The sequence below is a fragment of the Oncorhynchus clarkii genome, chromosome 14, assembly GCF_045791955.1.
Source record: "Oncorhynchus clarkii lewisi isolate Uvic-CL-2024 chromosome 14, UVic_Ocla_1.0, whole genome shotgun sequence".
Lineage (NCBI taxonomy): Eukaryota > Metazoa > Chordata > Actinopteri > Salmoniformes > Salmonidae > Oncorhynchus > Oncorhynchus clarkii.
Genome location: NC_092160.1, coordinates 12997465 through 13020767, shown reverse-complemented (window position 1 = coordinate 13020767; position 23303 = coordinate 12997465). Strand labels below are relative to the sequence as shown.

At 44.3% G+C, this 23303-nt stretch overlaps 1 protein-coding gene across 10 annotated transcripts in view; it reads right to left on the bottom strand.

Annotated features, from left to right (window-relative positions):
• LOC139366305 (transcription factor COE3-like) overlaps window positions 1-22782 on the bottom strand; it is a 99489-nt gene extending 76707 nt beyond the window's left edge. For 6 of the 10 annotated variants that reach the window (XM_071103642.1, XM_071103644.1, XM_071103646.1 and 3 more), the window contains exons 1-5: window positions 22219-22762; window positions 10819-10975; window positions 8313-8376; window positions 7220-7275; window positions 2943-3016 (exon numbers count right to left, since the gene is read on the bottom strand). In XM_071103642.1, the coding sequence (XP_070959743.1) occupies window positions 2943-3016; window positions 7220-7275; window positions 8313-8376; window positions 10819-10975; window positions 22219-22352 (485 nt within the window). In that variant the 5' untranslated portion in view covers window positions 22353-22762. Of the gene's footprint in view, window positions 1-2942; window positions 3017-7219; window positions 7276-8312; window positions 8377-10818; window positions 10976-22218 lie in introns of all 10 variants that reach the window. The other 4 variants (XM_071103647.1, XM_071103643.1, XM_071103648.1 and 1 more) reach the window with 4 other exon arrangements.
• Window positions 22783-23303: the final 521 nt, after the last annotated feature.

Genomic DNA, 23303 nt, shown 5'->3' with positions numbered 1-23303 from the left:
CGAAAACAAACCTTGGCTGAGCGTCCACAATACCGCCTTAATGACGTTTCCCCCCGGGCCCGAGCAGGCTAACACCCCGGCTAGCTAATGACTGAGAACACAGACCAGTGAGTCAGATGAGCCCCACAAGACAACAACACTGGATATCCAGTCAGTGTTACTATGGTTTCTTCAGCTACAGCCGAGATATAGTACAGGATATCCAGTCAACGTTACTATGGTGTCTTCAGCTACAGCTGAAAAATAGTACTCAAGCCATGAGCCTGAGCATGGGCAGAGCTGGTCCAGCGAGTTCCACAGCACAGAAACAGAGGCCAAAATCACAGATACTGTAGCCTACTTGAAGATTTGTCAGATATAGCTAAAAAAGGACCCACACCGGAACAACAATAAGAAGGGAGCCGGGCGTGCCAGTTTTAGCCCCAGATAGGCACCATGCCTTGGTCAATAGCATCATTACCATTGGCTCTCCAGCCAGCCAGGCCCACTTCAAATGATCCCCACAAGTGGAATCTACTTAAGCACCAAACCAGGTTGTCTCAGCATTGTTCGAAGCTGAACTATCAGAGTTCTAGCTTTAAAAAACAAGAGAAGCCTTCAAAGGCTCCCTGAGGAACCTGAAGACGGGCATCAGAGGGAGGGGGAACAGAGCCAGTCTGTTGGATCACAGGCCTGTGATAAGACGCGAACACAGTGAATGGCTGTCAATGGAAGGCTGGTTTTCAAAGGGCAAGTGCTGTAATTACCCAGCCCAAACATGAGGTCCGTGGCCAGACCTAATCATATGCGGTAGCCAGGCAGGCAGGCAGCCGGCTTGGCTGGGAGACGACGCCCGTGGCAAGCCTTTCTCTCTCACACGGCGTGCCTTCTTCCAGCCTGGCACCGGGGCTAGTGCACAGAGCCCAGTCCATGGTACAGTCTTCCGATGACTGGCCCATGCCAACTGACTACCACACAGCCCCATTTGGTGATTTTGGAAGAGCTGGTCTCAAATTAAAGAATGGGGGAAATGCTGTGTTGGTATCTCGAGCCAATGCAAGTCACATTAAGTGGAATGTAGTGACAATTAAATCCACTTACTAATCAACTACTGGCATATTTAAAGGAAAAATGTACCTATTTTGAATGCCTCTGAGTGATGTTCTATCAATTCCCGGGGTCATTTCCTGTATTTCTGCCTGCTTTACACAGGAAAACATGAAATGACCCAGGGAACCCGATAGAACATCGCTCAGAGGCACAAAAACTATATAACGTTCCTTTAAGTTAATATGTTTGTGTATGTCAAGCAGTGATATTTTGATGCTTAAATAAAGGCCTTTTAAAACACTGTATTAAAGGGCTACGCAAAGTTCAGTACAAGTTCTTCCATTTTGATCCTACAATCTATAACTTTGTCATGTCTATCTAATGAACAACTAACAAACTTGTTGACAATCTTTTCAATTGTAAACCTCTCAGGTGGTTCAGTGCTTTTAACTCTAAGATGAGAAAACTCCTCTGTCTTCAGAGAGTTCTAGAAAAAGGTACAAGCCTCCAAGCAGAACTAGCATGTGCCACCACCAGGGACCACATGGCCATGCCTGAGCAGGCCCCTACCAGCTGCTACAGTATACTTCCTCTGCAGGTTGAGAGTGTTACTTTATACAGCAGCGAGCCAGGTCGCAACACCAGGCAGGACTAGATAAAGACACCTCAACCACCACGTCCCTGTCACCTGGGAGACAGAAGGGGAGATAGAGATAGATGAAAAAAAGAGAGCGTGTCTCTCATCCCCTTCTCATTAGCCAATGGGGAAGACGCCTTTCATCAGGGGAATGATGGTTAATAATCGCACTCAATCACTTAATGGCCGACGCCGAGTGGAACCGTCATTATGAAAATGAAGCCTCGTACCCGAGGGGGGGGGATCTCCAAGGAAAAGACAATGGGTCCGTCTCTCAAAGAATTCCTCACATCTTCGATATCAACCGTTTTCAACGGAATTTAAAAAGTTTCCATGGTGGGACAAATCATCATTCTTCCGGCGCTGTAAGAACTTTAATAAACACCCAGCTGAATGTTTCTTTGTTTCTGGACCTGTAAATATTTTTTTTATTGATCCAACCAATCAAAAAGTATCTTCTCACAGTGCTAGGAGAATGCTCAGGTTTTGCATGAATTGCTCTTGTTTACATAGCAAAATAATACATAGGCAACTGGGTTCCAACAGTGATGACTGAGTCAGTGGAAAAGACAAAAGGCAGAGTCGACCTCAACCGCCTCCTCCTCCCTCTTCTTTTTAGTGTACCCAGCTGAGGCTTCTTGTGGGCCAAGGCGTGAAGCTCCTCAACCCCCCAGCGTCCCAGGGCGGGACACACATACTTCCTGTATTGCATAATTAACACTCACTCCTACCAGGCTCCAACCAACCCCCCTACAGACCTGTTCCCAGCCAATCTCGATCAGAACACACACACACACACATAACCCCCCCCCCCCACATTAACATGGGCCCCCATCCAGCAGGCACACAGTGGGCAGATAAGTACTCAGCATGGTCTTCAATCCAAATATACTTATTTAATGAGGACAACCTATAGGGCTGTATAGGGAGATGCATATAGCACGAAAAGGTATACCTGGAGCCCAAAAATATAGAGGAATTAGGAAGCTCCTTCATGTATGCAATTCACTGATTTTGACCAATGGGACTTTAGACATATGGAAGTCAGCCAGAATAGCGGCTGAGGTAACCTTGAGCCTTGTGATGATCACTTAGAGTGAAAGTTCACCCCAACATAAATGTTTGCCAGGAAATGGCCTGGAGTTAATAATATGTGTACGTAGATTCTGCTATATGAACCAGAAGGATCCGTGGACCCTTGATTTTGGGGTGGCGTATCCCTTTAAATGCTGCATGGGCCCTATTGGTTACCAGTGGATTATAGAGTGGCACTCACCTGCACATGATCTCGTGGGTGAGAAGGACGCGGCACATCTCTGGGTTTTTGTCTTGGCCCTCGTAGAGGATCGCCTGAGGAGAAGAAGAGAGCAGCAGGTATTAATGTGTGTTTTGCCTTATGAGAATCGTACAAGTCTTTTTTGGGTCACTGTACTCAAACTTGTGCTTGCCCTGTACAATTCCTGATCATAGCCCTGTAAAGGTTCTGACTACATATTATTGGAAAGGCTTTGTGCATGTGTTAGATATCAGTGCCTGCCAAATAACTACAACAGAAATGGATGACATTTTATTAGAGTAAGTCCCACTGTAACTATGAGGTAAAAACCAGCTAAAACAGGACTGTAAAAAAAAAGTGTTGCTCAACCCCGCCCTGTGCAACTGGGTCCTGGACTTTCTGACGGGCCGCCCCCAGGTGGTGAGGGTAGGAAACATCATCTCCACCCCGCTGATCCTCAACACTGGGGCCCCACAAGGGTGTGTTCTCAGCCCTCTCCTGTACTCCTTGTTCACCCATGACTGCGTGGCCATGCACACCTCCAACTCAATCATCAAGTTTGCAGACGACACTACAGTGGTAGGCTTGATTACCACAAACGACGAGGCGGCCTACAGGGAGGAGGTGAGGGCTCTTGGAGTGTGGTGTCAGGAAAATAACCTCTCACTCAAAGTCAACAAAACAAAGGAGATGATCGTGGACTTCAGGAAACAGCAGAGGGAGCAGCCCCCTATCCACATCGACGGGACAGTAGTGGAGAAGGTGGAAAGTTTTAAGTTCCTCGGCGTACACATCACGGACAAACTGAAATGGTCCACCCAAACAGACAGCGTTGTGAAGAAGGCGCAGCAGCGTCTCTTCAACCTCAGGAGGATGAAGAAATTTGGATTGTCACCTAAAACACTCACAAACTTTTACAGCTGCACAATCGAGAGCATCCTGTCGGGATGTATCACCGCCCGGTACGGCAACTGCTCCGCCCACAACCATAAGGCTCTCCAGAGGGTAGTGAGGTCTGGACAACGAATCACCGGGGGCAAACTACCTGCCCTCCAGGACACCTACACCACCTGATGTCACAGGAAGGCCTAAAAGATCATCAAGGACAACAACCTCCTGAGCCACTGCCTGTTCACCCCGCTATTTTCCAGAATGCGAGGTCAGTACAGGTACATCAAAGCTGGGACCAAGAGACTGAAAAACAGCTTCTATCTCAAGGCCATCAGACTATTGAACAGCCATCACTAACATTAAGTGGCTGCTGCCAACATACTGACTCAAATCTCTAGCCACTTTAATAATTAAAAATTGGATGTAATAAATGTATCACTAGCCACTTTAAACAATGCCACTTTATATAATGTTTACATATCCTACATTACTCATCTCATATGTATATACTGTACTCTATACAATCTACTGCATCTTGCCTATGCCGTTCGGCCATCACTCATCCATATATTTTTATGTACATATTCTTATTCATTCCTTCACACTTGTGTGTATAAGGTAGTTGTTGTTAGATTACTTGTTAGATATTACTGCATGGTCGGAACTAGAAGCACAAGCATTTCGCTACACTCACATTAACATCTGCTAACCATGTGTATGTGACCAATAAAATGTTATTTGATTTGATTATTAATAGGAGGCTAGACTGAAGAGATGGAGGGGGCCGTTGACAGGGCAGCCCTCCTGTAATGGAAGGCCACGTGCTGTAGAACGGCCAGGCCGGTCCTCCACCCGTCCACTCCTGCACCCCTCCCAGACAGATGGCCGTGCTAGGCCCCGTAAGAGACATGCCACCTCCTGGGCATCCTTCACTGGAGCTGTCATGTCGGCCCTGGATGACGAATGACCACTGAGAGGAGCTGCTCCCTTCTTCATTCTCTCTATACCTCCGCTGCCGGAGGGATGGAGGGATTGCTTTATCCCCTTTCCTTTCACTCCACTCACCCAATGACCTAACCCTACCTCGTCCACCTAGGTGGTCAGTTGCCCCCGACAAGCACGGACGCACGCACACACACACACATACACACACACATACACCCCAAGGGGACAATACTTTTAGGATAACGACCACTTCTGCATTATTGATTCCTCCCAGCCTCCCTTCCTCTATATTAAAATCGTCCAATTTCGCCAGAAGGGGTGGGGATTTCGATGGGGACGAGAGAATGGGAGTGGGAATGTGTGTGAGGAGGAGGGAGGAGAGAAGATGTGGGGGGTATCGGGTCGATATTTATACATCATAATTTCTGATTCAAGTAGCCGCTCCACCCCCTGGAGCTAGTCTAAGAGTTGTCATGGCGGTGTGTGAGTAATACCACCATGTCAAAAAAGGTCAAGACTCAAGATTCAGCTTTTTGGAGGATGACAGGGCAGATTGAGGGGAGATATCAAACAGATATTTGCCCAAACATTCACCATTAAAGTGAGATTATTTGTATTCCTATTGTGTGCCACATACCGCCTTCCAGGTAAATGCATTCCATACATTATTACAGCTGAATTTGCCAATAGGAGTGTCTGAGAAGAGGCTTCTAACACACAACAGCCAATCAATAGACGCGGGCCCCCCACTGGCAGCTACAGGGCTGCCTGTCTGAAGGAGGACACACTACAGTATGCAAAGTCTGCATGTCTGTCTGTCCAAGTCTAGGCAGGCGGGAGGGATTTGAGTGGCGCACCCGTGGTAGAAATCTGCTCGTGTTGTTGTCAGGATTATTGTCTCCAGCGCGCCGTCGCTGTAGCACATTAAGGGCTATTGATTGGTTTCCGTGGCTGACGCTTTGTCGAGGACCTGGTTGCCGCATCGATCTGTGACAGCCTGACATGGCGACAATGGGAGGGCCTGATGGGCTGGGGATAAGGAGGGCCTGGTGGGCTGGGGATAGGGAGGGTAGGTGGGCTGGGGATAGGGAGGGCCTGGTGGGTTGGGGATAAGGAGGGCCTGATGGGCTGGGGATAAGGAGGGCCTGGTGGACTGGGGATAGGGAGGGTAGGTGGGCTGGGGATAGGGAGGGCCTGGTGGGCTGGGGATAAGGAGGGCCTGGTGTGCTGTGGATAGGGAGGATGGGTGGGCTGGGGATAGGGAGGGCCTGGTGGACTGGGGATAGGGAGGGTAGGTGGGCTGGGGATAGGGAGGGCCTGGTGGGCTGGGGATAAGGAGGGCCTGGTGTGCTGTGGATAGGGAGGATGGGTGGGCTGGGGATAGGGAGGGCGGGTGGGCTGGGGATAGGGAGGGCCTGGTGGGTTGGGGATAAGGAGGGCCTGGTGTGCTGTGGATAGGGAGGATGGGTGGGCTGGGGATAGGGAGGGCCTGGTGGGTTGGGGATAAGGAGGGCCTGATGTGCTGTGGATAGGGAGGATGGGTGGGCTGGGGATAGGGAGGGCCTGGTGGGTTGGGGATAAGGAGGGCCTGGTGTGCTGTGGATAGGGAGGGCGGGTGGGCTGGGGATAGGGAGGGCCTGGTGGGTTGGGGATAAGGAGGGCCTGGTGTGCTGTGGATAGGGAGGATGGGTGGGCTGGGGATAGGGAGGGCGGGTGGGCTGGGGATAGGGAGGGCCTAGTGGGCTGGGCATAGGGAGGGTGGGTGGGATGTGGATAGGGAAGATCTGGTGGGCTGGGGATAGGGAGGGTGGGTTGGCTGGGGATAGGGATGGCCTAGTGGGCTGGGGATAGGGAGGGCCTAGTGGGCCGGGGATAGGGAGGGCCTAGTGGGCTGGGGATAGGGAGGGCCTAGTGGGCTGGAGATAGGGAGGGCCTGGTGGGCTGGGGATAGGGAGGGCCTAGTGGGCTGGGGATAGGGAGGGCCTAGTGGGCTGGGGATAGGGAGTGCCTAGTGGGCTGGGGATAGGGAGTGCCTAGTGGGCTGGGGATAGGGAAGATCTGGTGGGCTGGGGATAGGGAGGGTGGGTTTGCTGGGGATAGGGATGGCCTAGTGGGCTGGGGATAGGGAGGGTGGGTTCGCTGGGGATAGGGATAGGGAGGATGGGTGGATGGGGAGGAGTATACAGTACAGTGTGCTGTGGAGCCAGGTTGCTACATTGGTGTCAGCTGCCCCTATGTCTTCTAATCTGACTGGTCAAGACTAATTATTTGCCACCGGGGTACAGTAAATTGATAGTACTTTAGCTCAGCAGATGAAATGACTGAAGGTTGTCTGTGTTCATGGGTTCAAATCCCAGAACGGATAGGTTTACTCATGTTAGATTATGTACAAAATAGGTGGTGGGTTGCAGTATGATTTGCAGTGTAAGGAGAATGCTCACCACTTTGGTCATGGAGTCTATCAACCGTACAAACAGATCTTGTTCTGTCCTGATGCCTGCAAAACACAACACAAATATGTATTAGATGTCCTGCAATTACAATGTAATAATACATGACACCAATATGGTATGTTGAAATGTTAAGATCCATTGACAGAATAACCATTTTAACGTCATCTTACTCTGTAAATCATTTGCATAGAAGTTGCCGTGTGGTTTAGCCAAATGAAATGTCTTGAGCAACAACAATATAAACATCAGCCTAAAATGCTAATTCACTTCTTGCACAGAAAGAATAACATAAAATACTGATATCGAATAATGTCTTCTAAATGAATTTGGTTATTATTTGTGTCCCCATAGTGTATTTTATGTTTTCTGTCGTGCTTGTAGACCAAGATTTTCTCATGTAGACCAAGATTTTCTAACCCCCCTCAGCAAAAGTCTGTTCTCCTGAGTTTTTTTATTATTTATTGCGTTCCCGGTTGCAACTGCCGAGCTCTCCTCGCTCCCGCTGCCTTTTTCCTCTAGGATAACAAGGCATTCTCACTCACAAACAAATTAAACATCAGCCATGATTGCTTGTCTTTTATTAGCTATGCAACAGAGCGTAAATATGACATAAACATGACAGGGTTATTCAAAAAGGATCATGGAAAACTGCTAGTTGTTGCCTGTAATTGTGTCAGGCTTCTGTGTTTTCTCACCGTTTCTGTGTGCTTTAAAAAATATATACTACATATTTAGGTTACTGTTGAATTGTACAGAACACCAACCAGTTGAGTCTTCTGTCTCCTCTCACGATATGGTCTCAAAACAAAAATCCATGCCAACCGGTCGAAGCAGTGCTCTTTCAATGAGCACAGATCAGTGTTAAAATGTCAAGTATTTTCCCCGATGACCAAAACAGACTTTAGGATCTGGTGGTCGCCAAGTACTATTCCAGATGTGATAAGGATTATCACTTATGTTAGTGTTGTCTTTTTTATTTCATGTTGTTTTTCCTGGAAGTGATAAAACTAATCTGTCCACAGAGAGTAGTGAGAAGAGAGAGAACTCTGCAATATGTTTGGAGGGATTATCGTGGTCTTACCGTTACTGTAAAGGAGCTGTAGCCTGTAATGGATGCCGTTGTTGGTCTTCTCTCCATTGTACTCCTGAGAGAGTCAAAGACAAGCACAGAAAATGATCAAAATGTCTCGCAGCTTTTGAGGTGACACCCCGAACCAAAGGCAACCCACTGCAACCCACTGCTGTCTTGTACGTAATCAAATATCTCAAAACTATGCCTTCCTAATCTACGCTCGTCTGCCTCAATCTACTCTATCACTGAAAATGTCCAACGAGACCAACGCCCCAGTCCTAATCCAAGCAGATGTTGAGCCACAAGTCCTGATCTTGATCATAACTCCTATGTCACAGGGACTTCCCAGACTAATACTGCATCCACAAGTAGGGATCATCTGAAGAGGAAACTTACATCCCATAAGAGGCCAATGGACCAACCAGCATTGTTATTTGCTGTTACAACACTGTTATTACATTGAGGTTTCAGTATAGGTCGAATTAATTTGCAACTAGAAGGTTGTTAGTTAAGGTAAATCACAGTGCCCGTGTGTCCACAATAACATGTCACTCTAATAATGGTAAGCAACTGAAAACATATTAATTAACGTGAACCTTTGTGATATCTACTAGATTTTTATAATCAGGAAGATAATTCTGGGGATTAACGTCTTTAAAAACACAATATTAATCCCATGAACCCTGAGGATAATCCATACCATTCTCTGATTGAGTTATACTTCTGAAGTTGCTAAGCCCTTGCTATTTTAGAATACTTGGCTAGGCTCAAATTCCCACCGCAGGGCCATAGTGAGATACAACATGGAATCTTAATCTTTCCTCCAACTCCCCTTGCTGACACGCACACAACAAACCAGCTGCCTAACTGTTGTATCGTCCAGCCAGGAATAAATCAAACAGCAACGACAAAAGGGCAAACTTACGTAGGAACTAAAACAACACTGTGGCTGAGGGAAAAACAACACTGTTACCACAACTATACAGAGAGATGCCGTAAGAGAGAGGAGACATTGCCTAGGTGACAGTGGCCTGTTAGCTTTGGTTGCCACGGTCACCGATGACCTCTGCTTCCAGGTGGGCCAAGTCACTCTCCCTGATCTTGTGTCACCTCTTCAACGGGCAGGCACCAGGAGAGAGGCCACATCCGCTCCCCTCTGTCTCTCTCTCCCACTCTCTCTTCCTCTCTGTATCCCTCTCTTCCTCTATCTCTCCTTCTCTCTTTCTCTCTGTATTTCTCTCCTTCCCCTTCGCTGAGCGGTGCCAAATGTGCCGTGGAGTCTTGGCAGGGGCCCAGGGGCAGGCTGGAGGTCAAGGCAGAGGTGAATGGGCAGGGAGGACGGGAGGAGCGACCATGCCAGCTGGCTGCCGTCCCTCCTGACCGTGGGCGGAGCTGTTCTCTGTAACCTTTTACTGAGAACAACCCCCCGGCAGCACGGCAGAACAGCCCAGGCGGCAGGTAGAGAAGTGGGTTACCGTTACCACTGAGAGCACCGGTACAGCTGAACAATACAACAGAACAGAGACAGATAGGTAGCCATACACTCATAGAAAAGAGGCTGTAGACAACAAAGGAATGTACAAGAAATGACATTTCAAATGACTGCTTAAAATGACAACAAAGGATTTTCAAATATGCCTTTCATAAGAGGATCATCATATTTTCTCTTTATCTTGTATTGTTAAAATAAAATGACATTGTAAAAAATAGATGTAACCTCATCATCAAAATTCCTTAAATAAAAATAGTATCTTTAATGTCTGATTTAAAGCTGAATCAAAACTGCTTTCATTCAAGCTTTTCTGCCTTCTGCTCATCACTGCCCCCCAACAGGTTAATTGGAAACTGCAAGTGCTTCTATATCTGAATGATTTCTATGCACAACCAGCTCTATGGATTTCTAGATTACAATCTTTCCATGTCTCAGTTATTTCCAAGTTTTAGTTTTTGTAAGAAATCTCAAAAGCTTTTTTCATGAATGTACTTTCTCAAAATAATTTTAATTAGTATTGAATGACTTACAAAAGATACTTATAATATGGAACTCAGTTAAATAAAAACATGCAATATCTTTATTTATGAGGTGGACATAATCAATATATGTTCTACATAAAGTATATTATCTTACATTTTTTTGTAAAATTAAGTTGATGAAATTATAATAAATTGAAATCAATATAATCAAATGAGTGTATATATAATATAATAGAATTCTGTTCAATAATATCATAATGCAAAGATATAGAATTCATACAAATTTAATTCACTAAAGAAATGCATTACATTACATTGCAGCGTATATAATAAATCAATTAACAATATAAGGAAAGAATATTGATCTTGACTTGACATGAAGAAAAATGAATGTGACCACAGTTTGTGTGCTACATGTTTCAAAGCATCACTGTGCTATAGCATTGATCCCAGCGCCAGTGCCACCCTTTTACCCCCAATGCCAGCTATACCTGGCACACACGCCCTCCTCCCCATTCCCCTTTGTGTGTGTTGGTCTTACTTTGTCTTTCTCCACAAAGTCTATGTAGGAGGTCCTCTCGATCTCCACGGGCTGGCCCTGTCGGTCGTACAGCGCCAACACAAAGTGGAAGAAGTTGGATTTGCGCAGGTTCGAGGGGGGCTGTTTTTCATAGTGAGCCCGGGCCAGACCTACACCGCTATAGATAGTAGAACGACAGAGAGGGGGATAGGGGGAGAGAAAATGGGAGCGAGAGGAGGGTGACATTTGGTTAGTACTGTGGAGACGAGGGCCACCATAGCAATTCTAAACACAGCAGGCGCTATTCAATCACAAGCTGTTTCTGTGGGTAAAACAAATGCTGTTTACTGTGTGAAACAAAAAGAAAATTGCATGTGTAGTATTCCAATAATTCAAGTATGCTGCCTTGCAAAGAAGAAACCCTGGAGTAGTTGGGATTGAATAGGGCCCAGAGTCCTGATAATTATTACTATACAGCCATCGGTTTCATTTAACGAAACCTACACTTTGAGGTGTTTCAAAACATTTGAATTGTTCTGACAAGAATCAATCTTCATCAGGTCAACACCTACTATATCAATACCAACTACCCCCCAAAAAAGAACATCTCTTGAAACACAATGAATTATACTACAACACAGATAAGGAGAAGAAGGAGAGAGAGCAGTGGAGTCGTGAGAGAGAGAGAGAGCGTGATAAATGAAAGGCACTTGGCCCTATGTTCACGTTCCCTGTGGGTGCCACGCGTTCCTTTGTGTTATTTGTCTCCTCGACCACCTCAACAATGTGATTTTTGGCTGGGTAGCGGGGACCCCAGAAGGCAGCGTCTGCCTCTGTTCGTGCCAAGCGCTGTGGGGCACCATTCGACTTGGCAAATGCGCCACTCCAGTTTTCCCTGACCTGTCAGTCAAACTCACTCCACTTTGCCCTGCATCCCCTGGGCCTGAAGAGTAAAAGACCTCCACACACTAGGCGTACGCAGACAGACACACACACACACACACACTCAACCCTTTTCACGATTGTTTTAGAGAGGGAGGATGTCTGCTAACACGTAGCCCATACACTGTTAACCAGGGTTGGAGTTCAACTAGATTAAAAGTCAAATGTTGAAGTTAATGCCAATTCAAAGGTGACATGGTGTCGATCAGATGATGAATTAGAATTGAAAAGGTTTCACAGCTTTGGAGAGGAATTTAAATAGAAGGTTTTTGACAATCTGAATTTAATTCCATTGGTTTTGGAGAGAGAGAGGGAAATGATATCTAGAAGGAGCTGAAAGGGTGATGTTGCCACACACAATGCTTCTTGACCTGTCACTAATAATGGCAAATTGTAGTGACAGGATAGAGCCATTTGAGATGCCCAAAGACACAAACATTGATCTCCACTCACAACATCAAAAAATGTGTTGACACTACACAGACAGAAACGTACAAAATAAAACAAAACTGGAAACGGGCATCAACATATGTACAAACAAAATGGTGCTGAATCATGTCTTCATGTGAAGAAAATAAATGACAGGAAAGATCGCCGTGTGTTAACCCAGTGAAATGGACTGATTTACTTTACAGGTACCTTGTGCATTTCAACATGTGCTCTAAAAGACTGTGCATAACTGCTTGACGCCATGAAAGCTACTCTTTGAGTAAGATCCATCTCTGAACATCTCATTGCTTCAAAATAAACCAATTCTTTTTATCATAAATTCAATTCCTCATTCAGGAAAATGTTCAAGGATACATGAGCGTAATTGCTTTTTAAATGCAATGACAGATCCAAATATATAAACAAACGCTTGCAGGCGGCTATAGGAGCTCTATAGTTAAATCAATGGAACATTGAAGTAATATAATGCTTTAGTACCATCTCTGTTGAACTCGGTGGCTGATATCTCATTCATCGACACCAACTCAACAAATAACCATGCGCAATAAGAGATTCCAAACACAAAGCAGTTATGTACAAATATTTATTCATGTGCTGCATTTGTCTTGGGGGGGGCGGAGAGATTGTTTTTGGAAAGTTGCCTGGTTGCTTTCTCTCTGCGCTCATGGATATATTCCCCAGATGCTAGATTAATACAGGCGTGACCTTTCTGCACCCCTATTACCGATGCTTAATGCCTCATTTGTAACCCAGTTTGTTGAAAGCTAATTCCTGGACTCTGAGTTCTGAAAACGCAAAGACAGAAGGTTGCACAAGGGAGGATGGAGTTTTACATTGGGGGGGGGGGGGGGGTGAGATAGAGAGAGAGAGAGAGAGAGAGAGAGAGAGAGAGAGAGAGAGAGAGAGAGAGAGAGAGAGAGATAGTGCAAGAGAGAGGCTAGCTAGGGCCAAAGTGGTTTCTGTGCTGCTAAATATTAACATGATTTTTTAAATTGAATTATCTGACACAAACATTTGGTGACCGTACTACTGACCGTACTACTGCCATGGCCTACATAGTAATCTTAATGTAAACAACCACAACAGTATACTTACCTACCTATAACAATGAAAACAAGACTTGAGCCATATCACTTCCCACAATATCAGTTCCCACCTCCAACTACATGTATAAACCCCCCTTCGACACCATTACCCCAATTACGAAGCCACGCCAGAACATTGGGGATACGTTGAGAACTCCAGCCACAGCGGTTGTGCCAGAGCCAGTCTCAGCACATTCAGATCTCTCCGCACTCCATCGACAAAGAAAGCTTGTTAGCGTTATTATTTCAATTATGCTAATTACAGCCGCATCCATTTATGCTTGGCCGCTGCGGCCTGTAGTGCACGGCAGAGGCACTCAGTATAATAAAAAGAGTATTGATGGCACACAGGTTTCTACTACGGAAGCTGGGTGTAAATCAGAGGCCAACAGACAGACGGACAACAAATACAGCTAACAGCTCTTCTGACGGAGCTCCACTCTACATGTGCTTTGACACTTTCCCTCTGTAAACGCTGAAGGGGAAGATCACGCGTGAAGCCGTAACTATCAGGTTGTCCACTCTCAACACAATCATCTGACACCTAATGCCTATGTATATTCTGTGGCTGATATTAATGCTCCAAACAGGACAGTAAGTTTACTGAATTAGTCGTTTTAACATGGGCTGGTACATTTTATATAAAGTCACTAGAGAAGGGTTCCCCAACTGGCGGCGCACGGGCCGAATTTGGCCCGCTGATGGTTTTATTTGGCCCCCCCCAAGTTTTCTGAGCAGAAATAAAATAAAACATTTTTTGGACATAAACTACTGTAAAAACACCAGGAAATCAACTCCAAGTGATTTTAATTTTGGAAATCTGTTCCCAAGTTTACAAATGTAAACAAAGTTTGAAATTATTATGTTTCAATCAAATACTATATCTGTTTGGGTTTCTTAAGGTTAATTTGCAGTCTTCAAATGATTTGGAATTACGTTCAGGCCCCCCCCAAAAAAATCATCCCGCGGCTGAATCTAGTTGATGATCCCTGCACTAGCGCATTCAAAAAGATTTTGACTAGTGGTTTTAACGACTAGAAATTAATGGTTATCAATAAAAAAAGACTACAAAATTCTGAGAATAATTTTACATCTTCCAGAAATTATTATTTTTAAAGGTCCAGCTTTCTGCCATGCAGCATTAGTCAAAGCATGCAGGCTTCGGCAGTATTGGCTTAATGCAATGCAACAAATTCTAATTATGATAAATGAAAAATGTAACCCAGGGCTGAAGTATTCACAGCTAGAGGGCCTGCACACTTCCGGGAAATAGATATTAAACACTGAGACTCCTGCTCTGAGATGATCAACTAATGAACACGCAGGAAAAGGGCCCTGTCAATATACTGGACACTGTTGACTGTAATGTGTGTGTCCGTGCGTGTTTGCGAATAAACGTATGCAGTTGCATGTGTGCGTGTGCATGTACGTGCATACAAATATATTGTTCTGCATATAGCTGTGTAATAGTACCCATGAGCATCTGGTAAATCTTCCACATTTTGGCTTTAAGGGAGCGATCAGTGGTTTCCCTCCCCACCGCCCTCACCCTCCCCTGGGTAGAGAGCGTCCCCTGTGCCACCAGAGTGGGCACCGTGGACACGGCCCTGCACCCCTCCAGCATTAATCAGCTGGGTGATGGGGTGTGACCGACCAAGCGGCAGAGTCTTTAACCAGCGCGGCCGGCTGCTTCCTACAGGACGGCCTAATGAGCCATATACCATTGCCTTGTTTATACAAATGGGATGCACGTAGAGTATTAAAAATCTCCTCTCTCTGGCCTACTGCCACTGTGTTAATCTAATAAATAGTGGAACTGTAAATCTCACAACCTCTGTGGTGGTTATACGGCCACCCCTCTCTGGGTTGCTACTTGGTTTGTCCCTGGAGTGAACAGTAGGTTACAAAGCTATAGGAGTTCTAACACAGAGAAGATGTTGAGTATACAGCCAAGGACGAAACCAAAGGAGATAGTAAAAGGGGGGAAGATATCAGAATAGAACAGCATGGAAAACCAATGCAAGGAACATTGACCTATCTAGATGCTTCAGACTTACACTAATTGCATCAGCAAATGTCGGGGGTGTCACATGAATATATGCACATGCTGGTGTGTGTGTGTGTGTGTGTGTGTGTGTGTGTGTGTGTGTGTGTGTGTGTGTGTGTGTGTGTGTGTGTGTGTGTGTGTGTGTGTGTGTGTGTGTGTGTGTGTGTGTGTGTGTGTGTGTGTGTGTGTGTGTGTGTGTGTGTGTGTGTGTGTGCGTATAAGGAAGAGTGTAATTTATGCAGCCAATACACAATTACTCTGGCATACATTTGCCCAGTCAGGGATGTAGCACCGCTCCCTCCCTAGCTCTTGTTTGGTTAGCTCTCATTAGCCGTGTAATATGAGCTAATGAGAGGAAGCCTAGAACACAGCAGGAGGACAGCCCTCGCCTTTGTCTCTGTCTGTCTGTCTGTCTGTCTGTCTGTCTGTCTGTCTGTACGTGCGTGCGTGCGTGCGTACCCTCAGTAGGCAGAATGGACAGTCTCAGATTCTTTCAGTCTGGAGTTCTGTCATCTGATGAAACCTATCACCATACCCACTTACCATCTCCTCTCTTCTTCTCTCCCCTCTCACAATATAGTACCAACCATTTAATATTACCCACGTATTGCAGGGTTGTTACACAGCCACAATACTTTGCCTTTGGAAATCCAAACAAATGCACCATCATGGAAAACATCATATACTCACTTGACCAGACCAAATCAACTTTGTTTTTCCAGACAAAACTGTTTAAAAAATTTTTTACAGAAGATTTGCAAAAAAAATGGTTTAAAGGTTTCTGGCAGGCCAAACTTTGAGAAGTGAGAGCAGTAGTCTATTTTAACTGTCCCAACAAACTATCCCATCCCTAAGCAATGGGCTGCATCATAGTCGAACATCTGTCTGAGCAATCTCACTATGCTGTTTAGAATTCAAAAGCTAGTGCAGGATTTGGCCAGTCAGTGTTATAAACCACTGAGCAACCCAATCTCACAATCTCACAATTGAAAGTGTCAGTCATCAGAAAAGAGATGTCGCTATATGTAGAAGAATAATACATTCCTTCTCAAGGAAAAAGGGGATTGAAAAATCACAGTTTACACATTGTTTTTGCACCTCAGCGATGCAAAAGCCACTCTTCCCTTCCACTCTTCCTACTCATCTAACCTCCCTAGTGGTATTTGAAATCACTAGAGACTTACTGCCTCAGAAAAGTAGAAACGACGATACTAAACAAAGATCATGAAATACTGTAAAGTGGATTTGAAACGTCACTGGCTTACAAAACCATCCAGACAAGTCTGCAGCTCATGTAAACACCCACACAGAGCTGTGTGTAGATCCACGGCACAACTGTTATTTACACTTACAATACATGATCCTGTGTTGCTCAGTCAGTAGAGCATGGCACTTGCAACGGCAGGGTTATGGGGATGGTCCCCACGGCCAATGAAAATGTGTCCACTTACTCAAAAAGTCGCTCTGGATAAGAGTGTCTGCTAAATGACTCAAATGTAAAAATGTACTAATTGGTACACTCACACATGTTGTGCAAAATGTCAGAAACACTGCTCCCTTTTTCCTGAACTGTAAAAATAGTATCACCCAGTCAAAACACTTCCGTCTAATTGTTTGGTAATTGCAGCAAGACAACTACACCGCTTTTAGCCAATGGGGTAATGTTTCCCTGAGCTGACTGTGTAAATTAAAAATGACACACACAATTAGGGTTCATAAATGAACATCAAACATCAACAGTTAGTCTGTTTTCTCAACTAGAACCAGTGTATCACTGATGACGGATACAGACATGGTGTTTAGTTCAAACCTAAATCCAAATCAAGACATGTGGGGAAACACTTACCTAACATTAACTAGGTGAAACAAATCTGACGATGTGCCCTTGAGCAAGGGACTTAACCCTAATTGCTCCTGTAAGTCACTCTGGATAAGAGCATCTGCTAAATGACTAAAATGTCAAATGTAAAAATATTGCCCAGTCCATCATTGGACAACAACTTACTCTAACAAGACCACAGTCATGTGCTACTTTACAGAACACACCAAAAACTTGATAAAAAGCTGTGAACTCTCATCTGCAGAAATACATAGATCTTCACCTTGAGTTTTTCACTGTACGGTGTCAGCTATTTTCTCAGACCGCAATAGTATTTTTTACTAGACTTTCTCCCTGTCCAATGTTTGCTACAGGTTTAGCCGTGGCGCACCTGCCCCTATACTGCGAATCAAAGCAGCACCCTGGTCCTCACAACACACATACCTCTGCAAACTTCATGAGACGGCCACAGCTGAAACTATTAGCTGGTCACTGGCACACTTCTAATGGGGGTCACAAAGTAGGTGGCTTTGCAGAAGCCAACTAATTGTTTGCACGTTTAGGGGCAGCTGGCGAGAAACACTTGTTTCTGTTGCGGGATCCAATGAACTGGTGGCAGAGACGCTGTGGCTGAGATTTAGCAGTGTGAGATGAAGAGAAGGCTAAGTCATGTGTCTAGATATATTTAAGCGAGTCGCCATGGTGTCACCGCCGTGCAACGTGTTAGAGAGAATTCACAGGAACACGCTGCAACAGGGTGAATGCACTGTGGGTGTCTTGTTTTAACTATCTGACACTTCTCCACAAGGCTCAGTAACATTTAGTTGAATTTAATAGGGGGAAGAGGGGAGAAATGCCCATTTCACAATAACTCTATTTTGCTCTCTAAAAATAAGAAATAACAGGTCTGACATGTTCATTGACCTGAGTGATTGTGAATGATGACCGCTTACACTGAAGGAACCTTGGACCAAAATCTCTCCCAAGATGACATGTGGTGATGTCAAGTATATGAATGACTGCCACCCAGGACAAATATGTCTGTCCGTACAAATGTGCTTCTCCTTCCCATATGCCTGGGGCCAATGGGCTGTATTGTCTCCATATTCTGAGTCCGGTGACTGGTAATGATTGAGGCAGTGACGGATTGGGCTCTGGATATAGAATCCTGGGCTATCAGTCTCCCCGGTCACTCACACTGAACACTAAACACTCAGTCTTCTGCTAAGCTTGGGAACCTGCACTTTATTAAGTTCCCCCCTCCTCTTAGCAGACAAAGACAGGGTCAACATAATTCACTTTGCTCGATTTTACAGTGGCAACTGGGGAGTGTCAAGTGAAATCTGTTCCCCAGTTGTGCAGTCCACTTAGTCACACACACACACCCCTCTTCTCCCCGCTTCAGTGGAATGGCTGTTTTGGGAGATAGATCAGGAGAGGCAGTTGTGGTGGGCATAGGCTAGGGGAGTGTCTCTAAATGTGACCCATTTACGCATTCAATCAGCAATGCCACTTTACTATCCATATCAGATCTATCCACGACCACATCCGAGCGCTAAACAAAACTATTAGTCTCCAGTTCCGTTTTTTCAACACGCAAGCAAATCTAGAATGTACAGTACAGTTCCAGAACCCAGAGAAGGCCAGAGGCTCTCCAGAGTACTTTTCCAATACCCCCTAAAAATCTACTTGACCTACACGCACAAGTGCAACTGCTTTCTGCAATGTAACTTGACATACAGAATCTCACTGTTTGGGCATTGCACCTCGAATGAGTTTTGGTGAATGTGTTGTTTTATCAAACTTTTTGTGGCATGGTATACGTTGGGTATGGGTAACTCTCAATGTGTCAGACCTCAAATGGGTGGAGCTTCATCTATAGAAGTGTTGACGGCTAGACTTCAGATTACTTGTCCATGAGAGTTAAATATTTACTCAACAATTTACATGGCAAAATGACACAGACACATTGTATTGCAATGGGAAGCAGTAAACCACAAGCATCCAAACCAAGAGACGTAGCCTAGTTTTAAATGAAAATGTTCATGTCATTACACATAAAATAACATGTTGTCTGGTGATCTATGCATAATCTTGTTACACACTGGGAAAGAGAAATATCTGACTAATTGCTTTAAAAAGGAAAAAAAAACTCATTTTGATCAAATCTTAGAGCCAATGGTCTCCGATAATGATAATTGAACACAAGTCAAATAGTTTCTGCCAATAATGTCATATCCAGTGTAATAACACATGAATGTACTGCCACTACTAAAAGCCACCTGTCTTATTTTTGCAATATCTTAATCTAGATAAGTGTGCGTTTGACATTTTCAATATTTTCTGTAATATAAAGTGATGCACTTTAACACTATCAAATAAGTTATCACCATATATCGAATAACAGTTCATGCAAATTGAAATGTAGCTACACTTGGCAAATTACTGCAACTGTCAACCAGTACTGACCAATAGCCTTTATACTGTTGATCACCTGACAGTAATATTCAAGTATGAATTCTCATTGTGTTACATGATAAATGTGTGACACATGAGTTTAAAGCATTTCAGTTCAATTAAGCATAATGCGGAAGCAGTATTCAGAGCACACCAACTATTAAAACTGACATGCTATGTGGATGGATACCCAGCAGACAGGTTTATATTTCCCTCAAAATAAATAAAGGGAAATTGTGAACGCATGAAAGACAGTTTGTGGACTCACAAATGTATTGACACCGTAAGAAAACCAGCGTAAATTACATGGTGTCGACGCGCTCACCCGTGAGCACCGGACGTGTCAATTGACCCGCTTATCCGACTTGAACTCCCGGGTGGATGTGTGTGCGCGACAGAATGACAACTAACACAGGAAAAACGTATTTAGCCTAGTTCATGAAATGCTTAATCTCTTGACCTCTTGTTTCATTTGAAACGTGCTGATGTTGTCTTAACATGACACCATACCACCACTCCCGGCATCCTGATGGACTGGGGGTCACTTAAACGATACTTTAACTCTGAGCCTATTTGGTAGTTTCATCTTGCCTGCTCAAAATGCAATAAGAAACGAATAGCATTTTGAGCATGTAAGATGGTATACGTAGGCTACAGTAGGATATGCTTGCTCTGCTTAACCTTTTTGTGTTTTTTTTTAATAGTTCAGGCAACCAGATATGACAACTGTCGGCAATGTGAACGCCGGGCATCATAACATATTTCCGATGCCAACAACCGACAACCAAACATTAACCTCAACTGAGGGGCTTACAGTTTTGTTACATTTTAATAGTGTATAAAATCGTTATTATCAATAGACATCATAAACACAGGTCTCATAATATGTTATAGCCTTTGTTGTATTAATGCAGGGGCCAGGGCATGCTTGTCGTGACAATTTTTTTCCGTGATGACAACTTTGGATGGTAATGGTAAAAGATTTTCACACAAACGTTTCAGCAAAAAGTAATTTGTCAGTATGCCTATATAGAATTCTTATCCGATGTAAAGAAGAAAGTGGAGGCATTTCCCAAATTGACCTTCTCCTGTAACATACAGTATATATATATGGAACACATGTAAGCCCTTTCCTATTGCTCCACATTATTTCAGGTCAGTTGAAGTAATTTATTTTAACACTTTGAGTGAAGCCAATCAATTTCTCGCCAACACTCACATCATCAATATTTCTAGGCGATATATAGCTTATCACGTATTATTAATATTATACACACCATGCTTTTCGTGTTTTTACACCAAATACTGTTCAATAATTCAAGATTTAATCAATTCAAGTTTACTTATGAAATAATTTAAATGAGAAAATAATAAATTGTATTTATTAAGATCTTAAAACTGTGCATTTAATTGAATTCTACTTTTGATCACCTTAAAACAACACTTGTAGATAGGCCTAACTTAATTAATACAAAATTAAAACAATTATTATTTTGCGCTAGACTTACAGTGGACCTGTTAACATATATTATCAATCTTCATTCACGTCCATAATTTACAAAAGCGCATGTACGCCCATAAGAGATCAACAGGGCCACAACTGCAGGATACACAGATACTGTTCATTTTATAGCCTAAATGAGCCATACTCAATTGAATGTGTCCAGGTAGCCTATACTTTAAAATGAGAATAAACAAGCTGGTTTGATTACGTTGCTTATACGAATTATAATTACAATTTGTCTAATATTTTAACGCATGCAGTTTTACGCATAGATCAGATATACATCTGATAATTACATTCTAAGTTATTAATAGCCTACATGGACATCCACGTTATCGTCACAAAACCTTGCAGCCTATGATGTCGGCGATTCTTTCTGTAAGCCTTTCTTTCACAAACCAACTTCTGCAAGTGGGACAGCTGCAAACTCTTCGAGGTGCTCTTATTGTTTAGCCAACACTTAGTATAAGTGAAAATTGTGTTTTACATTATTCCACGCATGCGCGGGAGGTACAGTATGGTGACGTTCTATTAGATGGCACATGCACATTGTAAAGTTTGAGTTATTTGCTAATCAGAGTCAGAGTCAGAGTCAAGAGTTTTCAGTACCAGCAAATTTCTTGGAGCTCACTCAGCCAAATAGCTGATATGCGCCACCTAACTGTCAACCAGTGCCTGAGTGCCTGAAATTGAACGCGGAGCAAATAGTTAGCCCATTTGTCTCATGAGGGGAGGTATAAATTATCCGTTACAGATATCTATGAATCTAGGTGTTGACTAAAGAATCATGGTCTATTGTACAAAATGATGCAAGGTCTCATTGTGAAATCGCATCTTGAGCAATGTCCTCCATTACCTTCTACACTCTTCGAGATGCTATAGGCTATTTACACATGGTACATGTTTAACAAGTATTGGGGCACCAAGTCTAAAGAGCTAAAGAGCTATTTTGCGAATAGGTGCGGGATACAGTTGGCTACTTTAAATGCATAATATTTGCGTCTTTACCGATGGTTTACACTTGGGAACGCATAGCCTACGTTGTCCGGCAAACTGCACCGAACTGTCAGCATCATGTCCAGCGATTATCATATGTGCATATCGAGTTTATGTTTACCTTTGTGCTGCTGTGTTCGCGTCCAATATCCCCGCGCTCTGCATCCAAGAGCGGACCGGTGTCATGCCACTCGTGAGCGGTTCCTCTTTCATGGTCAAGGCTCCCCGCGGGAGGCTGTCCTGGATGGAGAACATGAAAGTAACCTTCTGGGATCTCTCTCTCTTCACCAAATCACGCTAAATAATCCTCCTGTTCACTCAAAGCAAGGCCACCTGGATTAACGACGAGCAACCGAAATGGGAAGAATCTTCCCCAAAGTGCAACAAGGGGGAAAGCGATAGCGGTCCTTATCCAAAGACGAGCGTCGTATCCCTTTGGGTTTTCCGCTTTATTTTAAATTCCAACCTCAGTTCAGTTCGCTCAAGCTTAACGGTCTGAAGTTAAAAGAGGGTGGAGAGAGGGCGAGTGTTAGAACAGTTAAGCATCTCAAAGGAAAATAATCAGCCGGGATCTAGGAGACCTTTTCGTCGTGAGGAAAGAGAGGGGAGATGCCGAAGTTGATCAGAAGGCGAACATACGCGCACCGGATTGTGAAATGAAAAGTGGGATAAAACAAGCGAGTGCTTCAAAAAGGAGTAAAATGAAATGATTACCAAACAAGAGGGAGGGACGGACCATGGAAGATTTGCTCTCCCAGGGGAAAAGGGGGATTGGGTACCAAGAAATCTCATTCCCTCCCTCCCAGTCTCTTTATCCTTCCTCTGTCCCAGCGGAGCGCACCTTCTCTCGGGTTCGGAGGCTCTAGTGCTCTCAGGGGAGGGGGGATGGGGGGTGGGGGTGATGACGAAAAGCATGGATTTGACATGGGCGGAGACTAGTCCTTATAAGGAAAAATGATTTACGCGTCAATCGCAGATCTGGCTTCTCATTGGCGTAGGTCATTCATTACGTCATTTTTGAATTCGCGGCAAAAGCTTTCGGCGTGTTTACCCATTGCAAATTTTGCTGGGCTGTGCGCGTGGACACAATGTGTGTAGTATTGCCCTAACAGATTAATCTATTTGCATGTTGCCCTACTTTTGAATTGGCTCATAAAGGCATAAAGCTGACCTCTCATTTGAAAGCATTGATCCTGTCGTAGGCTG